Source organism: Haliotis rufescens, unplaced genomic scaffold (assembly GCF_023055435.1).
Source record: "Haliotis rufescens isolate VD_foot unplaced genomic scaffold, xgHalRufe1.0.p SCAF_8, whole genome shotgun sequence".
NCBI lineage: Eukaryota > Metazoa > Mollusca > Gastropoda > Lepetellida > Haliotidae > Haliotis > Haliotis rufescens.
The window spans coordinates 20,465,344-20,491,030 of NW_025964372.1; the positions used below are offsets into that span (position 1 = coordinate 20,465,344).

Here is a 25,687-nt window from a genome sequence, read left to right on the forward strand (position 1 = left end):
CACGCGCTGGGAAGGAGCTTGTGGTGAAATAACACAAGGGAGGTTACTCCAACTGACATGAAACCACGGTGGGCGGCAGCAAAATAACATAAGGGAGGGAACTCCTACTGATATTTAGCAGTGGTAGACGGTGGTGAAATAATATAAGGGAGGTAACTCCTACTGACATGTAGCCGCGGTAGGCAGTAGTAAATGCGCCATCATCCTTCAAGAAGTAGTCTTGTATTGCTGTGAGATAAACCCTCCCACTGTAGATGTTTGGCGACGTCTTGATGATGTTCCACATCCCCAAAAACTGAAACATGAGACTGTTATATTATCTTGGCTAAAGCCAGCATGGAGTAGGGTAGGGATGGAGGAGAAGCAGGGGACACTGAGAGAATCAGGTTTGACACCAATACAGGGGCACGGGCAACACTGTGCCATTCCAGCTTCCTCCTTCTACTCAGGGCTAATCCCTGTCTGTTTTACCTCAAGCCAGTTAACAGTTTTTCCCTTTCTAGTCAAAGACAAATACTCACTCGGTTCTTGTCAAAGTTCTTTTGTATTGGCATCTTCTCCAGCATACAAAACTCTAGAGGGAGAAGTAAACATCTTTTCAAAACATTATTGTCATTATTGTACAACAACACTTCTAAAGTATCATTGCGAAACAGCATTTCTAAAACACCATTGTGAAACAGCATTTCTAATACACCATTGTGAAACAGCATTTCTAAAACACCATTGTGAAACAGCATTTCTAATACACCATTGTGAAACAGCATTTCTAAAACACCATTGTGAAACAGCATTTCTAAAACACCATTGTGAAACAGCACTTCTAAAACACCATTGTGAACAATTTTTGAAACATCATTGTGAAACAGCATTTTTACAATAGCATTGTGAAACAGTATTATTAAAACATCATTGTGAAACAAAATTTTAAAAACATCTCTGTGAAACAGCATTCTTAAAAGACCATTGAGAAATAGCATTATGAAACACCATTTCTAAACATAAACAAATCACAAGCTCCACTTGCTCTTACTGGCATTTTGTTGAACTTATATGACAGTGTTAAGCTAACGCACACATGGAAAATTCAGACTCTTTAATTGTCATAATGTGACCAGTTCTCAGAAAACAGGAATGGTGGACAACTCAAAATGATAGCTCACCTGCACTGTGATAGCCAGCAGTAACCAGATAGGTGACAGGTATCTCACACAGATCTGGAATACAGACATACCAAGTTTTCAGACTGTATACCAGGTACATAAACCCAAATATTCTCCACACATACCTGGTTCATTATCCACCCATCCTGCACACATACCTGGTACATTATCACACATATCCTTCACACATACCTGGTACATTAACCCTCACATCCTGCACACATACCTGGTACATTATCACACATATCCTTCACACATACCTGGTTCATTAACCCTCCCATCCTGCACACATACCTGGTACATTATCACACATATCCTTCACACATACCTGGTACATTAACCCTCACATCCTGCACACATACCTGGTACATTATCACACATATCCTTCACACATACCTGGTTCATTAACCCTCCCATCCTGCACACATACCTGGTACATTATCACACATATCCTTCACACATACCTGGTACATTAACCCTCACATCCTGCACACATACCTGGTACATTATCACACATATCCTTCACACATACCTGGTTCATTAACCCTCCCATCCTGCACACATACCTGGTACATTATCACACATATCCTTCACACATACCTGGTACATTAACCCTCACATCCTGCACACATACCTGGTACATTATCACACATATCCTTCACACATACCTGGTACATTAACCCTCACATTTTCCACACATACCTGGTACATTATCACACATATCCTGCACACATACCTGGTACATTATCACACACATCCTGCACACATACCTGGTACATTATCACACACATCCTGCACACACACCTGGTACATTATCACACACAACCTCCACACACACCTGGTACATTATCACACACAACCTCCACACACACCTGGTACATTATCACACACATCCTGCACACACACCTGGTACATTATCACACACATCCTGCACACACACCTGGTACATTCACTGTCATAACCACCACACACACCTGGTACATTCACCCTCATATCCTCAACACATACCTGGTACATTAACCCACATATCCTCCGCACACACCTGGTACATTCACCGTCATAACCACCACACACACCTGGTACATTCACCCTCATATCCTCCACACATACCTGGTACATTAACCCACATATCCTCCACACATACCTGGTACATTCACTCTCATATCCTCCACACATACCTGGTACATTCACCCTCATATCCTCCACACATACCTGGTATATTCACCATCATATCCACCACACACCGGGTACATTCACCCTCATATCCTCCACACATACCTGGTATATTCACCCTCATATCCACCACACACCGGGTACATTCACCCTCATATCCTCCACACATACCTGGTACATTCACTGTTATATCCACCACACATACCGGTACATTAACCCACATATCCTCCACACATACCTGGTACATTAACCCTCATATCGTCCACGTTGATGCACAGAGCATCTGCATATCTCTCCAGGTTATGCATGATGTTGTCTGGGACAGGGTTCTGCCGGGCGATAATCTGGACACTCATGTGCTGGTGTTGACACTGACCGTTGTCAGACACATTGCTGCAGGAAAGGGTGACAGCGTAGTCGTAGTCAGTGTACACGATCTGGATGCTGGCGACATTGTCCTGGATGTGGGCAGTGTATCGGCCAGGCTGGGCCTCGGTCAGCTTCAAGTTGTTCGGAGGTAAGCAGATTTCGGACCCTGGACTGGAGGGATGGAGGGGAGTTAGTGCCAAGTACACAATAACTTGATTTTAACATATTTATGACATTCAAAGCCAATAGTAATAATATCCTTTGAGAAGTGTCACATGAGCCAGACCTATCAAGAGTGAGTGAGTGAGTTGGGTTTAACACCGCTTTTAACAGTATTCCAGTTATATCATGTCAGCCTAATGTGGGAGGAAAGCCCGAAGTGATGCAGGTCTCAGACGTTTACCACTTCCGTGAAACCCACAAGCATGGGTATGGTGCTGACAAACCTAGAAACATAATCGGGGCGCACCAGGATTCGAACCCACAATCACAGGTTTCTGGCGTGCCTAAGGGACGCAACTCTGCACACCGAATCACGGCGCCTTAGACGACTGGGCCACCCGTGCCCCTAGCTATCAAGATGGACACGCAGACATTTATATCTCCATAATCATTAGTAGTGGGATGACACTCTGATGCAACGGTGGATCGCGATTTTATACTTCTTGATACAATCAATCACAGTCGCACACTAAGTAAAAAAACATTGATTCTTACCTCAAATGTCTGCTTTAATAACTGTCACACCAAACACTAATTAGTAGTGCAATTAAGTAGTGAAATGTAAATATTGCGCCATATTTGATACTACCAACTGTAAGTGTGCCAGGTACTTGGCCCTCCGCTCTTTGAAAAAGATGGTTTTTGCACCACGGGTAAGAGCACATGCAAATATCGTGATACATATCGGATCATGAGCAAGGTATTGTGTTGGGCTGGGACAGGTAACTTGGGTACCCGGGTCGGGTGGGTACTGAGTAGGACCCATGTACCAACAGGACTACCTGGACCCATGGTAAGTCATGTGATATATTATTTGATGATAAAATGATCTAAAACTCTTTGGTAATATGTTCCCATTTCTTTCTGACTGTGCACACATTCCTTCTGACTTTAATATGTTTGAATAAAGATAAAACTTCAGTCAACTTCAGTGAATGTGTGACCAGATCGTTTGATACATGAATCTAAACTTTTCCCAATTGGACAGTTTGTACCTGTCTCATGAGACCTACAGCAGGTACCCCCAGGGGTAGATTTGGGGGACTTCCCAGAATCTACCCCCCTTTCCCAGAATCTACCCCCAGGGGGTATAATCTGGGAGCTCCTCCCAGAATCTACCCCGGGTTATAGCTATAATCTAGGAGCTCCAAGAATCTACTGCAGCCCTGTTTGATTTAAGCATTTTTATTTCATGAATGTACATGAAGTTTTCTTTTGGGGGAGGCATCTAACTCAGGCTTGATCTCTCCTGGGCCCACTTGCACAAAGCGATCTTAGCGCTAAGATGATCGTAACTACCATACTTTAACATAGGCTTACAATAGTCTTAGCGCTAAGATCGCTTTGTGCAAGTGGGCCCTGGTCAATTGCTGTAACAACATTGTCCTCTGATTAAGTTTACATAAATGCCTATTCAGTACACATCTAATTAGTTTTAAAACATTGATATCCCAGAATCTACCCCCCTTTCCCAGAATCTACCCCCAGGGGGTATAATTTGGGAGTTCCCAAAATCTATCCTGGTGTAGATAATACCGGTAATAAATTGTTATCGAATCCAAAAATTCAAAATGTTGTTTTATACATGCAAAGAAGAAATAAATATTGTTTAAACTAATAAAAAAATATCTTACAAATCACATTGACTTTAACTCATTGTAGTCATCATCAATTTGTAAGTTCGAAAGTTCAGACTTTACACCGGGTAGGGTCGGGTAATAGGGGCTTGGGTATCTTGGTAGTAAATTTGGACTCGTCCCAGCCCTAGTATCGTGATACATTTTGGATCGCACAGTTGATTTATTGTCCCAGCCCTTATAATTATTCAATTCATCAAAAACTGTTCATACGTTCCCAGACTAACAGCTTTACAAAAAATAATCTGTTTACTATTATCTGTGTTTATTTTCAGCTGCCACTTATCATTATATATATACTGTCAGTATATCTAATCTCTTTTGAAGGCCAATGAACTATATTGACACACTTTGAAAACTTACATTCAGTGTTTTGTAATATTTGGCAAAATGGCCACAAAAGTGAGATTATGTTATTCTGTGTATTTAAGCATGAGATAATCAAAGACAACAGTGTCTTTGTACAGGTTTGAATCTCAATCAGTGTGTTTTCAGATGGACTTGAGCACATTTCAAGTTAATATTTAGACTGCGTTTTTATCGTCAAGCAGTATATATCATCAGCAAACAATAAAATATACATATCAAGAATACCAATACAAATTCATCTCTGGTCACCAATGCTAAGAATTCTAACAATATCATACATATAAAAGCAAAACCACACGACTTCCCATTGTTAAACGTATTATGAATCAATCTGAAAGAATTTCTTTGTCATTACCCACCAGTGTTTATACAACAGACAATTCTTTATACGGAAAAGAAAGCAGCTTTCAGATCGATGAAGGCACAATATAATCTGCCCTTGTGTAATGACAAGTATTTTCTAATGACAGTCAAAGATCAATACACTGTCTGAAGTCTGGAATTCTTTACTAAAGCCAGCATGCTCTGATGGTATAAACATTCCTTCCTCAGCCCATGTATTAAGACATTTACATATACTTTGGGCATATATGCTTCTGTAATCTCAAACAGTGTGATTGGTCTATAATTTGAAGGGTCTTTAGATTGACCTTTCTTGTAGATATGAAAAATTACTCTCAGGATCAATTGTTTTTGATGTATTCCAGATGATAAGATATAGATATAGATCTTTATTAAGCATAAAAAAACAGAAGTGGGGGGGTGGGATCCTTACAAAAATCTCTATTGGCCTTCCACTGAATCCTGTGGGGTGGTGGGGTGGCCAAGTGGTCAAAGCAGTCGTTCGTCACGCCAAAGACCCAGGTTCAAATCCCTACATGGGTACAATGTGTGAATCCCATTTCTGGTGTCCCCAGGGTTTGCCCTAGCCTCTTTAACCTGGGGGGTCATTATGACTCCCTAGATTCACTGCAGGGAGTCATATGTCTTTTGTAGGGAGTCAAAAGTCTTTTGTAGGGAGTCATTTTTACAACATATCAATGTCAGATTTATTAATATATCCAATTTTTTATCTAAAAAATGTAATCTTGTTACTTTTAAATCATGTTTAGGTATTTATCTACAAAATACACAATTGCTAATCTAATTAAATCTGAATGTCCAATATTTGTTATTTTATTTGTAGATACCAGATTGACATGGACTAAAATAGCAAGTGCTATGTAATATTATAACTCTTCACACATGACCAGTCAGACTCTAATCTGGTGTTGTTATTTTTAACCACAAAACACCGTGTAGAGCAATAACACTTCAATTGACTTGCAAACAGCAACAAACATTTCACTGCAATTCATTCTGAAAGTCAAGTGGTGAGTGCTCAGCCTGTCGTCTTGCACTTTGATAAGTTTTCGTTGTTGAATGGAATCTGTGAAGTTTGGGTTCAAAATTGAAGATCAAAACCTGATTATGTCAACGTAGCTATATCATGGAAAGTTACTGAAATCAATTATCATTAAACTGGAAGAGATACTTGTGTTTCTGGGGAAACCATTATGCTGCATATACTAATTCTTACTGTCAAAAACCAACAATGTGTTTTGGTTGAGCAATTCTTCATGAAAAGGCTGCTGTAATTGAGATAGTTTTTCATTCAATCTCATTCAAATCAGATCTTAGTTCTCGCTGCCGCTAAACAAAGATCTGAGGACATCCCATTACGGGTCACGTCAGACCGACCTTTCGGTAACTCTGACGGACCAATGGAATTACTGACAAGAAGTCGTCATTAGTCAATCAGAAGGCAGTTTTCTCGTGCTTTACTAATTTCAAATTGGCGACTACACTTCGAAACATATTTTGACAAATTCTCGCTTAAAAATTTGCAACCTGAACAAAAGAACATTCCCGAATGTCTAATATATGGTCTTTAATGTATAGATTCAGTCGTTAAGCCCGTAACTATTGTTCGGAATACCCTGTTTTAAAGTTTTCGTGGTTGCATGATGAGAAATCACATTCCGACTGTCACTTTCATGATCTGGTAAGTGACGCTCTGATTGGTCAGATGAAAGGTCGTTCTGACGTGACCCCTAATGGGATGTCCTCAGATCTTTGTTTAGCGGTAGCGAGAACTAAGATATGACTTTAATGAGATTGGTTTTTCATTTTAATAGTCACTGATATCAGTGTCAGATACATCAGATAATGCCATCGAATCGACAGATGTACCACTACGCCTGTATTGAAAAAGGTTGAAAGATTACTTTGTGTTTTTAGGCAACAATACGATGACTTGCCAAAATGTGAAGTAACCGATTCTTGACAGTGACTGACAGCAATTACAAGCACCCTACCAGTCAAGTTTTTAAACATAATTCTGTTTGGATGCCACAGAGAACTTGCCAGTAAAGCTGTTCTATTTTTAGACATTGTGTTTTAGACATCAGGGAAAGCTAATATTGGATGTATTTAATCATCAAGGCATATGTCCATTTCAAATATTAATATTCCGACAGTATAGAGCAAATCAATGATTGATTTTAACAGACTGAATAAACTACGTCCCGATTGACGCAAAGGAGAAATTATACTGCATATTTTCAACCAAAAATATGTCAAATATGCAGATTTTCTGCGTTTGGGCAAACCCTGTGTCCCCGGCTATGATATTACTGGAATATTGCCAAAAGTTGCGTAAAACCATACTCACTCACTGATTCCTATGGCCTTGTCAGAATGCGTACACAAAATGGCTTCATGGGTTACTGATCATGTGTCCTTATAAAGATTATTTATAATATTGATAGTGTTATCAATTTACTCATTTGATATTGACAATATAAATTTATTCCCTGTCACAGAACAATCAAGTTCACATGTTGCCATGTTAGTCTGTAAAAAATCAAGTTTGGACCAGACAATCCTGTGATTTACATCATGATCGAGCATCAATTTGATGACAAGCACAAACCAAGTAAGGGAGCCTGACTACTCGATCCAGATATTTGCCTCTTACAAGCATAGTTGCCTCTTTCGACAAGTATGAGTTCTAGAAAACCAAGTCTAACCTGGATCTTCACAGGTCACAATACCAGAGCAATCACTTGGTAAAAAAATACAATTTCATGATAAAAAGTGTAACATTTGAAAATCTTGGATGCAGGATTTTACTTCACCACTTTCCTCCATTGAAGGCCAACACAAGATGGCTGTCACAATAGATAGTTGTATTGAAAATAGCATCTACTTCATCCCACTGAAAGCCAACACAAAGGGCTGTCACTATAATAGTTGTATTGGAAATAGCATCTACTTCGTCCAACTGAAGGCCAACACAAGATGTCTGTCAGTATAGATAGATGTATTGAAATGGTACCTACTTCATCCCACTGAAGGCCAACACAAGATATCTGTCGGTATACATAGTTGTATTGAAAATCAGTGTGCGAGCTCAGGCTATGTTACCGCTTATAGATGAAAACCAAGCCTCGCTTTCACACAGGTTATAAATAGATTCAATGCTAAAGGCCCCATAGTGACGTCACAGCCCCTGTCACAGGAGGTGAAAAATCCTGGGCTCTACACCTACCTCATATAAACCTTTTATTACAAATCCTATATGTACATGTAATGTTTTCATATATTTCCCATTTCCACATATGTCAATTTACCAAAATAATACCTAAATATAACCCATCCATGCACTGTAGAGGCTGTGACAACATGTTTATTGAAGTCACGTGACCTCAAAATATTCTCTCACAGGGTAGAAGTCATTCACAAAAATATGGGTTCCATCTATCTTAAAGGGAGGAGGGGCCAATTCCTATGTTTCCTGCAATCACTGATCACTAAGCTTACTATATCCAACTTAAAACAGGAGGAGCTACAAATGTAAACATGTTTTTAATTGGATAAAAGACAGTCCCCAGTTTCCCCCTCGAAGTGACCAAGAAGTCCCACACAGAGCGGCCAGAAACATAAATAAATCTGGCACCTTACTGATAGCATCACATTCTAGTGACAGATATGTTACTTTAGGGCAGTTTAACACCGTTTGTTTAAATTTGAGTTGACTGATATGTCATTGAGGGACTAATTTGTGTGTCAGGGGTCTAAACTGATGGTTTACAGGTTGTGGTGTTTGACATTTGGTTCTTTCTGTCTTAAGCTGTCTGGACATAGTTTGTCAGTGTTATCACACTGAACAGACATTTGCACTTAAATAAAGCAGAACTTAAATCTCAAATATGTATTGGTTTGTTAGTTTTAATTAGGGAAAGTAACCCTTCACACCACCGGAAGTTGTCAAGATTTTAGTCACGTGACCTCTATCAGTAAAATGATTGGCTCAAACCTATCGTCTGCTGTAGCAGTATACTTCTTTTACTGTTGTGGTGGACGATTACTTTTGGATTATACCTTGGCTATTGCATTTTTATGCTCGGTCATGGCTAAATTGTGTGTTTCAACTGTTATTTTCTTGGAACTCACTTGGAATACCAGTCTCTTACTAACTATTTATCATGATGCGACTTCCAAGTGACACCACTGGAGATTTGTCAAGAAAGGTATGAACATATTGGAATTCTGGCACCTCTATAACTAATGAATTTTCAAGTGGAAAATATCAAGAGTACATTTATACCAATAAGGCTTGTGTATGCATTAATATTATATAGAAGTTTAAACGCTAGTAGAATTTTGCATCTTGTGAATATATGTGCATTTATGCCATCCAACAAGTCAGAAAAAATAGAAACAAAAGAAAAAATAATGGCATTCCTCCTGAGAAAAATGTAAGACATCGTAACATAATGGTAGCCAATGTCGTCCTTGTCAGGTATGCATACAGTTGGGACAATTTAAAAAAAGATGATCCTCATCATGAAATGAATAAACCTTATTATCCAGGTGAAAAGCATTAATATCCAGTGAATATATTTTGTAACATGGAAAGCTAATAAAAGTACAAAAAAGTTGTTTCAGTAGAAACCTCTGTTTAAAAACTCCAGTTGACAGAGACTATAGAGTGAATATGTCATCTGCTAGCAAATTGTATTTACTGTTTGTAGGTCGCACTTGAGAACGAGGCTTGGTTTTTACGGGAAAAGATATCAATTACAAAATTGAGGCTAAGCTCGCACACTGAATAGAACCTACTTCATCCCACTGAAGGCCAACACAAGATGGCTGTCAGTATAGATAGTTGTATTGAAAATAGAACCTACTTCATCCCACTGAAGGCCAACACAAGATATCGGTCGGTATACATAGTGGTATTGAAAATAGCACCTACTTCATCCCACTGAAGGCCAACACAAGATGTCTGTCAGTATAGAAAGTTGTATTGAAAATAGCACCTACTTCATCCAACTGAGCGCCAACACAAGATATCGGTCAGTATACATAGTTGTATTGAAAATAGAACCTACTTCATCCCACTGAAGGCCAAAACGAGATGGCTGTCAATATAGATAGTTGTATTGAAAATAGAACCTACTTCATCCCACTGAAGGCCAAAACGAGATGGATGTCAATATAGATAGTTGTATTGAAAATAGAACCTACTTCATCCCACTGAAGGCCAACACAAGATGGCTGTCAGTATAGATAGTTGTATTGAAAATAGCACCTACTTCATCCCACTGAAGGCCAACACAAGATGTCTGTCAGTATAGATAGTTGTATTGAAAATAGCACCTACTTCATCCCACTGAAGGCCAACACAAGATGGCTGTCAGTATAGATAGTTGTATTAACAATAACACCTACTTCATCCAACTGAATGCCAGCAAAAAATGGCTGTCAGTATAGATAGTTGTATTGAAAATAGCACCTACTTCATCCCACTGAAGGCCAGCACAAGATGGCTGTCACTATAGATAGTTGTATTGAAAATAGCACCTACTTCATCCCACTGAAGGCCAACACAAGATGGCCAGTAGTACTGAGGAAGTAGTTGATAGTTTCCGACATGAAGGTCTCCCTGTCGCCACGGAATGTGGTCGTCTTCATGACTTGCCATTCACCGACAAACTGGAGAGAGAGAGAGGAATATTCACATTCATTAGGGTACTACGATTCAACAATACATAAATGCATAACAGATTTCACCATACGATATCATACATGATACACCTACCAAGTTATCGAGTCATGTTTTAATCAATTTTTGAAAAAGGAATATTTATGGAGCTTTTATTAACTGGACCTGAGACATTCTTGAACTAGCAGATGCTTTTATACCACCCTCATAAATCAAAGGGCTAATATAATAACACATGTCATCAGAGGATGACAAGCTCCTCCCCCAACCCCCCTGTAAATTCAACAAAAATAAGCGTATTCCTATCTAATCTGTCTGTCCATATACAAGATTAGTTATTGAGCTATCAAAACAATACCATGGAATTGGGATTTGGAAAAAGTTTTTCTATCTCAGGTCTTTTGGAAAACATATGAGAACATATCACACAATTGGAATATGGCTTATGCTGTAATCTGTTGCAATAGCAAGTGTAGTTATCAATAGTTACTGAAGTTATTATGAAATCTTATATATTGCAGCTTAAAAGAAATATAGATAAAAAGGTTTGCAGTAAACGTTTCCTTTGTGTTACTTGGTCACCTTCACTGGTCAATAGCTGTCCAGACAATCTTGTCTGACCTGAGTCAAAGTTTGAGTCAAATTGTTGCCGTGGAAATGGAAAAAATATAAAACTTAAAAAAATCCCTTAATAGCAAAAGGCATATGTTGACAACCCAGTTTTTAAGTGTGGAAACTTTTATGAAAAAATATGTATCAGTTTTACAGATATGGTCTGGACGAACACATAACTATGAACAGAGTCAGGGTTAAATTTGTTGCCGTGAAAAAGGAAAAAAGAGAAATCCTAAAAATCCCTACAAAGCAAAAGCCACCAGTTGACAATCTGGTCTTTGCGTGTGCAGAGTTTCATGAAAGAATTCCTACCTCGTATTCGGTTAAGAGACATGATGTGGACAGACAGACAGACAGACAGGCAGGCAGACAGACAGACAGGCAGGCAGACAGACAGACAGACAGACAGACAGACAGACAGGCAGGCAGGCAGGCAGGCAGACAGACAGACAGACAGACAGACACAGACAGACAAATGAGCTGATTACTATATCCCCCCGTATTATATACTGAGGGGATAAAAAGCCTAAATTAGCCCATGGTGTGAGTTAAACACCAACTAGTTGATAGGAACAACCTTTTATTCCATGCAAAAACAGTTTACGTATTGTGACGGAAGCATCGAATGAAGTATACATTATCATTAACATCATAGGTTACATGTGTCATTATTTATGTGAACAACAACATAACCAAGTACAAGTTAACTAGTAATGAACAAAGCGTTCAGTGGAAATGTTTATATGTGACATGTGCTGAACCCCCTGAGGGGGGGCTACTGGTGAGGGTTAGACTGGGGATGGAGGGAGAGATTAGGCTGGGGGTAGGTGGATGAGGATCTGATACTGGGATGGGCCTGTGAGATTCTGGTTGGGGATGTCTGTGAAGTTATTAGATATAAACTACATACCTGGCTGCTGTTGAAGTCTGGCTGCAGCTGGGCCCTTGCAGCATCACACAGGTAAGCTGGGGACACCTCTGACAGGGGCAGGTGAGGAGGGGCATGGGAGGGAGGGTCTGGCAGGAGGGAGGGGGGATTGAGTCCTGGTTGGGTGTCTGACGAAGAGTGAGTCAGTTGGGGTGGATGTGGAGGCTGGGGTGGATAGGGAGGTAAGTTATATGAGGGGCTTGTGGTGGAATGATTTACATGGGGTTGTGGAATATTGGGTAGTGGTTTATGGGGTGAGTAGGGCACTTGGAGTGGTGGGGGTGGCACTTTGGGGGGTTGGGGGAGGTGGTTTGAGGTGCTGGTGTTGGTCTTGTCAGATGACAGTGGGAGATGAGGAGGGGGTGTGGGTGGCAGGGTAGTTGTGTTGGTGTTGGCTTGGATCGTCGATGGTGAGGGGGAGGTATGGTTGAGTATTGGAGGGTTGGGTGGCTGTGGTGGGGGAGGGGGTAGCTGGGTAGTTGTGTTGGTGTTGGCTTGGATCGTCGATTGTAAGGGGGAGGTATGGTTGAGTTTTGGAGGGTTTGGTGGCTGTGGTGGGGGAGGGGGTAAGAGGAGTGAATCAGTGGAGTTTACCTGGCTGGCATTAAAGTTGGCCTGAACCCTTGTCTGCTCCACCTGGCACAGGTAGCCCTGGTTTACACCTGGCGAAACACAGGTGAGATATTCAGTGAAGACACAGAAACATAGGTGAGATAGTAAGTGAGGTAGGGATGTGGTGAGTGAGTAAGTGATGGAGTGATGGAGTGACAGAGGGACAGAGGGACAGAGGGACAGAGGGACAGAGGGAGTGTTTAATGCCACTGTCAGCAATTTACCAAGTATATCATGGCAGCCTGTAAATAAAGTTGTTGATCCAGACCCCTCCAGACCCAGGTAATCAAAGGGACCACATGATTGTCAACCAAACATTTTCTTAATCCAGACAGTTTCACCAAGACAGGCACCATCTGGGAGAATATCAATGAGCACTATGACATGTAGTCAGGCTGACTACTTGGTCAGATTTCATCGCTTCTCACATCAAGTAACAGAGTGATAGGGACCTGTTCTCCTCCATGCCCATTAGAGGCAACAGGCAATACAGTGATAGGGAGTTGGGACCTGTTCTGACCTGGGTCCCCATGGGGCATCAAGTAACAGAGTGATGGGGACCTGTTCTCATCCATGCCCATGAGAGGCAACAGGCAATACAGTGATAGGGAGTTCGGACCCGTTCGGACCTGGGTCCCCAACAGGCATCAAGTAACAGAGTGATAGGGACCTGTTCTCATCCATGTCCCTTAGAGGCAACAGGCAATACAGTGATAGGGAGTTCGGACCTGTTCTGACCTGGGTCCCCAAGAGGCATCAAGTGACAGAGTGATGGGGACCTGTTCTCATCCATGTCCCTTAGAGGCAACAGGCAATACAGTGATAGGGAGTTCGGACCTGTTCTGACCTGGGTCCCCAAGAGGCATCAAGTGACAGAGTGATGGGGACCTGTTCTCATCCATGTCCCTTAGAGGCAACAGGCAATACAGTGATAGGGAGTTCGGACCTGTTCTGACCTAGGTCCCCAAGAGGCATCAAGTGACAGAGTGATGGGGACCTATTTTACCTAAGTCACATATGGAGTTATGCCCTTCTTGTACAGACATATCCCCGCAGTGGAACATTATGATATGGAAACATGGATATGGATTCTTTAGGTGGATCATTTTTGCTGAATGAAATTTCCCAAAATACTCCACCTGAGTGTGACCTTTTGTTCAACACCCAAAATCTTCTCACAGGGAATTCGAAATAACTACTATTTTGCACAAAAAAGGATACTAATCTTACAGTTTGTACCTTTAATATCAGATTGATCTGCCTCTGGGACTGTTAAATCAAGTTAATCAATATTACCATTAGTGTGATATCCCACTGACTTGAGGTAGCCCTCCGGGAACTCACAGCGACCTGGGGAGAGATGTTAATGGTCAGGAACACTACAACAACAACACAACTGCAACACAACTCCAACATTGTTATGTTAGGGGATGTTTGCACTGAGAAATATGCTTGTATAATAACTGCACTATTGTGTTAGAGCTAAAATAACTGGACTCTTAATTTAAAGGTATAATAACTGCACTATTGTTGTATAGGTATAATAACTGCACTGTTGTATTATAGCTATAATAATAACTTTAAAAGGTAAAATAACTGCACTTTTGTTTAATAGGTATAAAACTGCACTATTTTTGGTAAGTATAATAACTGCACTATTGTTTAATAGGTAAAATAACTGCACTATTGTTCTATAGTGATAATAACTGCACAGTTGTTTTGTAGGTATTATAACTGCACTATTGTTTAAAAGGTAAAATAACTGCACTTTTGTTTAATAGGTATAAAACTGCACTATTTTTGGTAGGTATAATAACTGCACTATTGTTTAATAGGTAAAATAACTGCACTATTGTTCTATAGTTATAATAACAGCACAATTGTTTTGTAGGTATTATAACAGCACTATTGTTTAATAGGTGAAATAACTGCACTTTTGTTTAATAGGTATAAACACTGCACTATTTTTGGTAGGTATAATAACTGCACTATTGTTTAATAGGTAAAATAACTGCACTATTGTTCTATAGTTATAATAACTGCACTATTGTATTGTAGGTATAATAAGTGCACTATTCTTTTGTAGGTATATTAACTGCACTTCCGTTGTATAGGTATGATAACTGCACTGTTGTATTATAGCTATAATAACTGCACTCTTAATTTATAGGTATAAAAACTGCACTATTTTTGGTAGGTATAATAACTGCACTATTGTTTAATAGGTAAAATAACTGCACTATTGTTCTATAGTTATAATAACTGCACAATTGTTTTGTAGGTATTATAACTGCACCATTGTTTAAAAGGTAAAATAACTGCACTTTTGTTTAATAGGTATAAAACTGCACTATTTTTGGTAGGTATAATAACTGCACTATTGTTTAATAGGTAAAATAACTGCACTATTGTTCTATAGTTATAATAACAGCACAATTGTTTTGTAGGTATTATAACAGCACTATTGTTTAATAGGTGAAATAACTGCACTTTTGTTTAATAGGTATAAACACTGCACTATTTTTGGTAGGTATAATAACTGCACTATTGTTTAATAGGTAAAATAACTGCACTATTGTTCTATAGTTATAATAACTGCACTATTGTTCTATAGTTATAATAACAGCACAATTGTTTTGTAGGTATAATAACTGCACTATTTTTGGTAGGTATAATAACTGCACTATTGTTGAATAGGTAAAATAACTGCACTATTTTTGGTAGGTATAATAACTGCACTATTGTTGAATAGGTAAAATAACTGCACTATTGTTCTATAGTTATAATAACTGCACAATTGTTTTGTAGCTATTATAACAGCACTATTGTTTAATAGGTAAAATAACTGCACTTTTGTTTAATAGGTATAAACACTGCACTATTTTTGGTAGGTATAATAACTGAACTATTGTTCTATTGTTCTAATAAGTGCACTATTGTATTGTAGGTATAATAAGTGCACTATTTTTTTGTAGGTATATTAACTGCCCTTCTGTTGTATAGGTATAAAAACTGCACTGTTGTGTTATAGGTATAATAACTGAACTATTGTTCTATAGTTATAATAACTGCACTATTGTTTTGTAGGTATAATAACTGCACTATTGTTAAATAGGTAAAATAACTGCACTTTTGTTTACTGGTATAAAAACTGCACTTTTTATTGTAGGTATAATAACTGCACTATTGCATAATAGGTAAAATAACTGCACTATTGTTTTGTAGGAAATAAAACTGCACTATTGTTGTGTAAGTATAATAACTGCACTATTGTTTTGTAGGTATAATAACTGCACTATTGTTTTGTAGGTATAATAAATGCACTTTCGTTGTATAGGTTTAATAACTGCACTATTTTGTTATAGGTATAATAACTGAACTATTCCAATTTGCTATAGAAGTATCTCATTAAAATCAGACCTTCATTATCACTACCAAGAAAGATCTGAGGACATCCCATTACGGGTCAAGTCAGAATGACCTTTCATCCAACCAATCAGAGCGTGGCTTACCAGATCAGGAAATTGTCAGAATGTGTTTTCAGATCATGAAATGGTTAACATGGATTATTCCGAACGACAGTTATAGGCTGTACAACTGACACCATCAAAATCATCATCTATTTCTCACTATACATTGAAACATTTGAATGGAGGTGACTGCACAGTCAATCTATTAGACATGTTCTTTTGTTCAGTTTTCAAATTCTGAATTGAGAATTTCATCAAAAAAATTTCAGAGTGTACGCTTGAATGAAAATCGCCAGTTTGAAACTGGTGCTGAATAGCTCAAGAAGTCTGCTTTCTGATTAGCTAATGTTGACACCTCGTTAGTTATTTCATTGGTCAGCCAATGTTTGTAAAAGGTCGTTCCAACGTGACCTGTAATGGGATGTCCTCAGATCTTTGTTCAGTGGTAGCTGGAGCTAAGATTTGATTTTAATGAGATTGAGGTGTATTACTTCTTTTTGACAGAAAGTTACTGGAATCGTCTGTTTGCTCCATGTCATCTAGACAAATAATAACGTTGATAGTACTGATGTTCTGTTTCAGGAACATGATCTACAGTCCTCATACCTCCAGGGAATTTCTCAGAAATGATGTGTGTATCAACTCTTTAGCTTGTGAACTACAACTCTCTAGTTTACCCAGGTAATGTCAAAATGATTGAGTTCACTTTGTCTGACCTTAGCTGCACAACATTTGGAAACCCTGACAGAGAAGAAATGATGAAATACTTTTCTTGGGAAACCGTTCTATCATCATGTTCAGTGCACCTAGTCCACACCAGCATCCATACATCTGCTCCACCACCCACACAACCACTCCACACATGCACTCACTCACTCACCCACATTTCCACCCCTTCCCCCACTCACGCACATATCCACCCCTTCCCCCACTCACGCACATATCCACTCACTTACCCATGCATCGACCCCCACCCACCCACTCTCTAACCAACACCTCCAATCCCCTACCAACACATTACATCCCAACACCCCCACCCACACATCCAACCCCACCCTCATCCACTTCCTCCCCCACCTACATCCCAGCCACCCACTAACCAACACATCCAATCCCCTACCAACACATTACACCCCAACACCCCCACCCACACATCCACTCCACTACCCATGCATCCACTGCCCAACCCACCTGGTGTAGCCTAAACCACTCCCCCCACACACATCCATTCCCCTGACCACATAACCATTTCACACACACACAACCTCATCCCTACCCCCCACACATCCACTTCACCACCCACACATCTACACCCAACCCACACATCCACACCCCACCCACACATCCATTCCCCTGACCACATATCCATTTCACACACACACAAACCTCTTCCCTACCCCCCACACATCCACTTCACCACCCACTTATCTACTCAAACACACACACATCCATGCCCAACCCACAAATCCACTCTACCACCCACACATCTACACCCAACCCACACATCCATGCCCTACCCACACATACACACCCCACCCACACATCCACACCCCACCCACACATCTACACCCAACCCACACATCCATGCCCTACCCACACATCCACACCCCACCCACACATCCACACCCCACCCACACATCTACACCCAACCCACACATCCATGCCCTACCCACACATACACACCCCACCCACACATCCACACCCCACCCACACATACACACCCCACCCACACATCCACATCCCACCCACACATCAGCTCCAACCGCCCTCCAAGATAACCCACCTGGTGTAGCCTCAATCATGTCCTCAACATCAACACAAAGATTGGACACGATCTGCTCCAATTCGGCCATCTTGGATGTGGGTATCGGATACTGCTTTGTGATAATTTCTATGTGCAGGTTTTCCTTCTGGCAATGGCCGCTGTCATCCACCTCACGACACATGTACAACACTGCATTGGTGTAGTCCGTGAAAACAAACTGGAACAATTCTGAAAAATATGTTCAAATCCACATTTACGTCAATAAGTATGGACACAAGGAGGATATTTGTATTTTCTTGTCAAATCATATGTTTAGCTCATAAAGGAGCCAACATAAGAAAATGCTTGTGTAGCAGGGTGTGGAGTCATCCCACTGATGGCATCCTTACCATCACGGGACTTGGAAATTTTATGGCCGCTACATTGGCGCCCAACGTGGGGCTGAGCACGTTCATATTAAATTAGAGCAAAATAAACCTCAGTACCCTACTATGCGGCCCGGGACGTACCTTCTGTTGACGGGGGAGTACGTAGCAGGGCGTTGAGTCATCCCACAGATGGCATCCTTACCTTGTCAGTTTGCTGACGGGGTTAACCTCTTTGGTCATGTGGACAAGGCATCCAACCTCGGATCAGAAGGTCCGTGGTTTGAATCCCATCACGGGACTCGGAAATTTTATGGCCGCTACACTTGCACTCCAGTAATTGCCACCGTATTGGATGTATGCTACATGTGTGTGCTCACAGCTGACAAACCAAAAACCAGCACTTGTAACTGAGAAGATTTTGTAACATGCCCCAGACAATGTACTATAGGCCTTTGCCCTCATCAGTACCATGAATAAAGATTGATTGATCTGAGAAGAACCATTCATAAGGTGATGTGAAATGTGGTTCAACGATGGTTTGCCGCAGGATGCGCATCAGATTCAGCTACCACCATCACAGTTGTGCTTCAAGTCTTTTTCTTCTAACTCTACTGTACACCTGCTTAGCTATATAGAGCCCCAGTCATCCTCTCCTCAATCACAAGTATCTCATAATTTCACATTAAACAAATGCTGCCACTGTGCTGTAATCCTTCTGATGAAGTCAGACCGCCGTCAACATTAAATTTTATTTTCGGCATGAACACTGAGGACACAAAAATGAAGATGTTCAAGAAGAGCTTCCTTGGTCTGGCAATTTTAGATGAGTGGATGTGTCTAGAGTCAAAATGCATGTTGAGGGAATTTAAGAGCAAGGCCAAAATACAAAAGTAAAAATAAGGTAAAAATTTAAATATTGCAAAAAATAGAAGATATGTGTTGAGTGCCACTACTAAATAATTAAATTTTCCTTGTGTTCATTGTAATTCCTGCATTCTGATTAGCTGAATTGGTCACGTGTTGAATTGGTCATTGTATTTATTTCCCAGTGAATGTAAAAAATTAAGCCACGCCCACCGCTGGGGACTACTTTTATTACTGCGAAAGTTGGGGAATCCCAATATTACAGTCGAGGAAATTCCCTTTCTGCTCACATGCATTGTCATGCACATGCCATTTAGCGAAATCCATGCATATTCATTGTCCAAACAACCCTTTAGGACCGAAAGCCAAGAAGGAATGAAACAGCAAACGTGCATGCTCATTCGCCTGATTTTTTCAGCTCGCCTCGGTTCCTCAAAAATTATGTCTTCGGGTTTCATTTCTCACCTGCAATTTCCAACTGTGTCTTCCCGTTCTCAGGGAACTAATGTTTGAATCTGGCGGTAACTGACCGTTTCATTTGAAACAGCGGCCTTCTCCCGGATATATTTGTTCCAGTTTGTTATAGTCTGACTGTTGCAGTTCTTCTCGCCCCTTGCCTTGATTGACAGGTCCTGTGAACTTTGTTTTGATCCTACTCTCCATTGACTGGCTACTGACTTTGTAGGCATGTCAAATTATGTGCATAAATTATACAATCACCTGATTTATGTCACACCACCGAATGTATTCCTACACCAGAAATGTTTATTAATCTTGTCCCTTTTGTTTGGTTTAATATATACAACTGTTTTTGGTTAAACTATTGTAGATAAAGGTTTTCGTTGTCAAATTTAAATACAAGGATTGACTGTGAATTCGATTCGGTTCATTGAGGTATGAGTCGAAAAAACGATGTGCAAAGTAGTCTAAGAATCCGCTACACGGATTTATACAGTTTGCACATACAGTTTTTCAATTCATACCTCAATGAACGAAAAATAATTCACAGTCAGTCCTTAACTAAATATATTCCAAATTTCATTTTACTTTTTAAACTAAAACCGCTGCGTAATAGCCATAAAATGTTTCATTAATATGGCTGCCATCCTAAATATTCTTTTGAAACCTGTGAAGTTTCAGCCTCATTGGTCCAGTGGTTTCTTTGGAGAAGATGCTGACTGACATTAGGCTTATATTGTCTACAGACATCGCTCTCTTTACTTCATTTCTGAACCAAGCAAAGCAAGGAATAAACTTGGTAAAACATTCCTGACACGTGTCAATATGTTTACCTCAAGCAAGTATCACAGCAAGTACAGATATACAGTCAAAAAGTATGAGACACACAGAAATAACTTAAATTTTTCAAAATTGTAAGAGATATTAGTTCCTAGTAATAGCTGTATGATAATAATGAACAGATTGGGAACACATTACAACTGGTATTAAAATACTACAGTAGATGTTGCGACCACCAATCATCTTGATGAATGATTGGGGTAAAATGGGAAATATCAGTCAGTATTGTGTAAAACCGTCACGATTTGTCAAACATTCATTCATGTGACAAGACATACTGCGTTTGAGACTCCCAATGGTGATTTGAGAGAGTCTGTCTCGACACTCCTCTTGCAGTGCCTGGCCAAGTTTAGCCAACATGGTCGGCGGCCTATGACGATGCACACGTCTGCCTATCATGTCCCAGACATGTTCAATTGGCGAAAGGTCTGGGATCATTGCTGGTCATGGCATTTTATGGATGCTGTGCTGCTGGAGGTGAGCATTGACGAATTGTGCACAGTGAGCACAGGTTGTCATTCTGAAAGACAAAACGTCGACCCACACGCCTTGCAAACCAGACAACAAAGGGTGTCAGTATGTTGTCCCGATAGTGCTGTCCATTGAGCATGGAGATTAGCTGAATGTAAATGACTTTTAATTGTCTGACCCGTGACTCGTACTCCAGTCGTCTGATGAGAGTTTGGAGCAATTTGATTTGCCGTATGTGCTTGATTTTGTAGAGCCTGGTTTAGGATCAATGATCCTGTAATCTTGTCATTGACCTGGGATGCCCTGAGCTGGGTCAATCGTCAACATTTTGGGTTTGTTGGTACCTGTTCCATAGTCTGCCAATCACAAACTGTGAAGCATTGAATGTATTGAGCATGTCCCTCAGTGATGTGGATTTTGCACTATTATTATTATTAAAGTAAAAATTATTATTATTATTTATTTATTATTATTATTATTTTTATTATTATTATTATTATTTGCCACTGTACGCTGACTTCTGCCAATTTCCAGCATGCCAACAGCTTGTAGATGCTCCTCATGTTGCAGATGACGTATTGCATACACAAACAATGAATTAAATCAAATAAATCACATTTGTATGATAAGCAGAATAAGAAAAGATTGATAGAGACAGAGAAATCAGGAATGACACTGAGCCTATGTGTGGCATGAGGCATGTGCAAACTATAGCATGAGTTTGGGTGTTAAGGTTCACAGACATAAACGCTCTTGCACAGGATGTTTGTCGTCGAAACCTATCTTTGTTCTAATACTTTGTATTAAAAATAATATTTCATGATTCCCTACTTATCTTTAGAGTATATATGCCTCTATATCCCCGGTAATAGTGGACATATTTACTTACCCTTTATAGTTATACCTCAATATCCCCGGTAATAGTGGACATATTTACTTACCCTTTACAGTTATACCTCTATATCCCTGGTAATAGTGGACATATTTACTTACCCTTTATAGTTATACCTCTATATCCCTGGTAATAGTGGACATATTTACTTACCCTTTATAGTTATACCTCTATATCCCTGGTAATAGTGGACATATTTACTTACCCTTTATAGTTATACCTCTATATCCCTGGTAATAGTGGACATATTTACTTACCCTTTATAGTTATACCTCTATATCCCCGGTAATAGTGGACATATTTACTTACCCTTTATAGTTATACCTCTATATCCCTGGTAATAGTGGACATATTTACTTACCCTTTATAGTTATACCTCTATATCCCCGGTAATAGTGGACATATTTACTTACCCTTTATAGTTATACCTCTATATCCCTGGTAATAGTACTAGTGGACATATTTACTTACCCCTTATAGTTATACCTCTATATCCCCGGTAATAGTGGACATATTTATTTACCCTTTATAGTTATGGAAAAGGAAGGTCTATATTCCGCGTAACTGTGGACATATTCACCTCTATATTCCTGGTAAGTGTGGATATATTTACCTCTATATTCCTGGTAAGTGTAGATATATTTACCTCTATATTCCTGGTAAGTGTGGATATATTTACCTCTTTATTCCTGGTAGGTATGTACAGACTTACCTACCTCTATATTCCTGGAAAGTGTGGATATATTTACCTCTATATTCCTGGTAAGTGTAGATATATTTACGTCTAAATTCCTGGAAAGTGTGGATATATTTACCTCTATAATCCTGGTAAGTTTGTATAGACTTACCTCTGTATTCCTGGTAAGAGTGGATATATTTTCCCGGAGATTCTTGTTCTAGTAGGAAGACCCCTGGATCAGAACACACATCGTTGTTCTGCCTAGAACACAAGTCAAAAGATTATCACTTTTTTAAGCTATTGATTTTCAAAGCAGATTGTCCTTTTTTTCCCACAAAAATCATGTTATGTTGTCTCCATAGCAGCAAAGTATTTAACTCACGAAATGTAGGCACTGGACAGCGATCCTCCTCCATTGATGAAGAACTGCATCGTCCAAGACCTGTAGGTCTGGTCGCCATAGTAATACGGGGTAGTTTTCACACGATGCCAGGTGCCCAGAAACTGGTACAACATCAACGTTAGCATCAGCATCATAACATCGCATCACATCACATCACAAAACATCAGAATCATATCACATCACCTAACATCAGAATCATATCACATCACATAACATCAGAATCACATCACATAACATCAGAATCACATCACATCACATCACATCACATCACATCACATCACATCAGAATCGCATCACATCACATCACATCACATCACATCACATCAGAATCGCATCACATCACATAACATCAGAATCACATCACATAACATCAGAATCACATCGCACTGGAATCACATCGCATCACATCAGTTTCACATCACATCACATCACACTGGAATCACATCGCATCACATCAATATCACATCACATCACATCATATCACACTGGAATCACACTGGAATCACATCGCATCATTATCACATCGCATCACATCAGTATCACATCACATCACATCGCATCACATCACACTGGAATCACATCGTATCCTTATCACATCGCATCTCATCAGTATCACATCACATCACATCACACTGGAATCACATCCCCTCATTATCACATCCCCTCATTATCACATCGCATCACATCAGTATCACATCACATCACATCACACTGGAATCACATCGCATCATTATCACATCACATCACATCACATCACATCACATCACATCACATCACATCACATCACATCACATCACATCACATCACATCACATCACATCACATCACATCACATCACATCACATCGTGTCGCATTGCATTGCTGGGACCACCAGTTCCTTGTCCCCCTCTAATGTAGATTGACTTTGCTCCTTCGAATTACACATCATTGCACAATTATCAGAGAGCCCAATTATTCCCAAGACTCTGTAGTCTGTATTATTATCTGGCGTGAATGCTGTGAAAAACAGCTAACTAGATACTTTCATTGGGTCTCAGATAACTTCTTTATTTATCCACAATTGATTTCTGATAACAAGAATTGTTGGCGTGGAGGGGAAGTAACTACATTTTCTGGGTCCCCTGAGTCTCCCCATGTTCACAAGCTGAGCGTGTCTCAGGACAGGAACACAGATACTGATCAGATACTACACAGATACTGATCAGATACTACACAGATGCTGATCAGATACTACACAGATACTGATCAGATACTACACAGATACTGATCAGATACTACACAGATACTGATATGATACTACACAGATGCTGATCAGATACTACACAGATACTGATCAGATACTACACAGATGCTGATCAGATACTACACAGATACTGATCAGATACTACACAGATACTGATCAGATACTACACAGATGCTGATCAGATACTACACAGATACTGATCAGATACTACACAGATACTGATCAGATACTACACAGATGCTGATCAGATACTACACAGATACTGATCAGATACTACACAGATACTGATCAGATACTACACAGATGCTGATCAGATACTACACAGATACTGATCAGATACTACACAGATACTGATCAGATACTACACAGATGCTGATCAGATACTACACAGATACTGATCAGATACTACACAGATGCTGATCAGATACTACACAGATACTGATCAGATACTACACAGATACTGATATGATACTACACAGATGCTGATCAGATACTACACAGATACTGATCAGATACTACACAGATGCTGATCAGATACTACACAGATACTGATCAGATACTACACAGATACTGATATGATACTACACAGATGCTGATCAGATACTACACAGATACTGATCAGATACTACACAGATACTGATCAGATACTACACAGATGCTGATCAGATACTACACAGATACTGATCAGATACTACACAGATACTGATCAGATACTACACAGATACTGATCAGATACTACACAGATACTGATATGATACTACACAGATGCTGATCAGATACTACACAGATACTGATCAGATACTACACAGATGCTGATCAGATACTACACAGATACTGATCAGATACTACACAGATACTGATCAGATACTACACAGATGCTGATCAGATACTACACAGATACTGATCAGATACTACACAGATACTGATATGATACTACACAGATGCTGATCAGATACTACACAGATACTGATCAGATACTACACAGATACTGATCAGATACTACACAGATGCTGATCAGATACTACACAGATACTGATCAGATACTACACAGATACTGATCAGATACTACACAGATGCTGATCAGATACTACAC

The 25,687-nt window shown here is 39.8% G+C and overlaps 1 protein-coding gene across 3 annotated transcripts in view; it reads right to left on the reverse strand.

Moving 5' to 3' along the window:
• The window catches only part of LOC124114183, a 209,670-nt gene that overhangs the window by 89,612 nt on the left and 94,371 nt on the right, over positions 1-25,687 (reverse strand). For all 3 annotated transcript variants that reach the window (XM_048388931.1, XM_048388932.1, XM_048388933.1), the window contains exons 19-28: positions 23,331-23,452; positions 23,118-23,209; positions 18,394-18,603; positions 14,437-14,490; positions 13,123-13,190; positions 10,848-10,975; positions 2,575-2,876; positions 1,164-1,217; positions 522-574; positions 168-295 (exon numbers count right to left, since the gene is read on the reverse strand). In XM_048388931.1, coding sequence (XP_048244888.1) covers positions 168-295; positions 522-574; positions 1,164-1,217; positions 2,575-2,876; positions 10,848-10,975; positions 13,123-13,190; positions 14,437-14,490; positions 18,394-18,603; positions 23,118-23,209; positions 23,331-23,452 — 1,211 coding nt within the window. The remainder of the gene's footprint in view (positions 1-167; positions 296-521; positions 575-1,163; positions 1,218-2,574; positions 2,877-10,847; positions 10,976-13,122; positions 13,191-14,436; positions 14,491-18,393; positions 18,604-23,117; positions 23,210-23,330; positions 23,453-25,687) is intronic.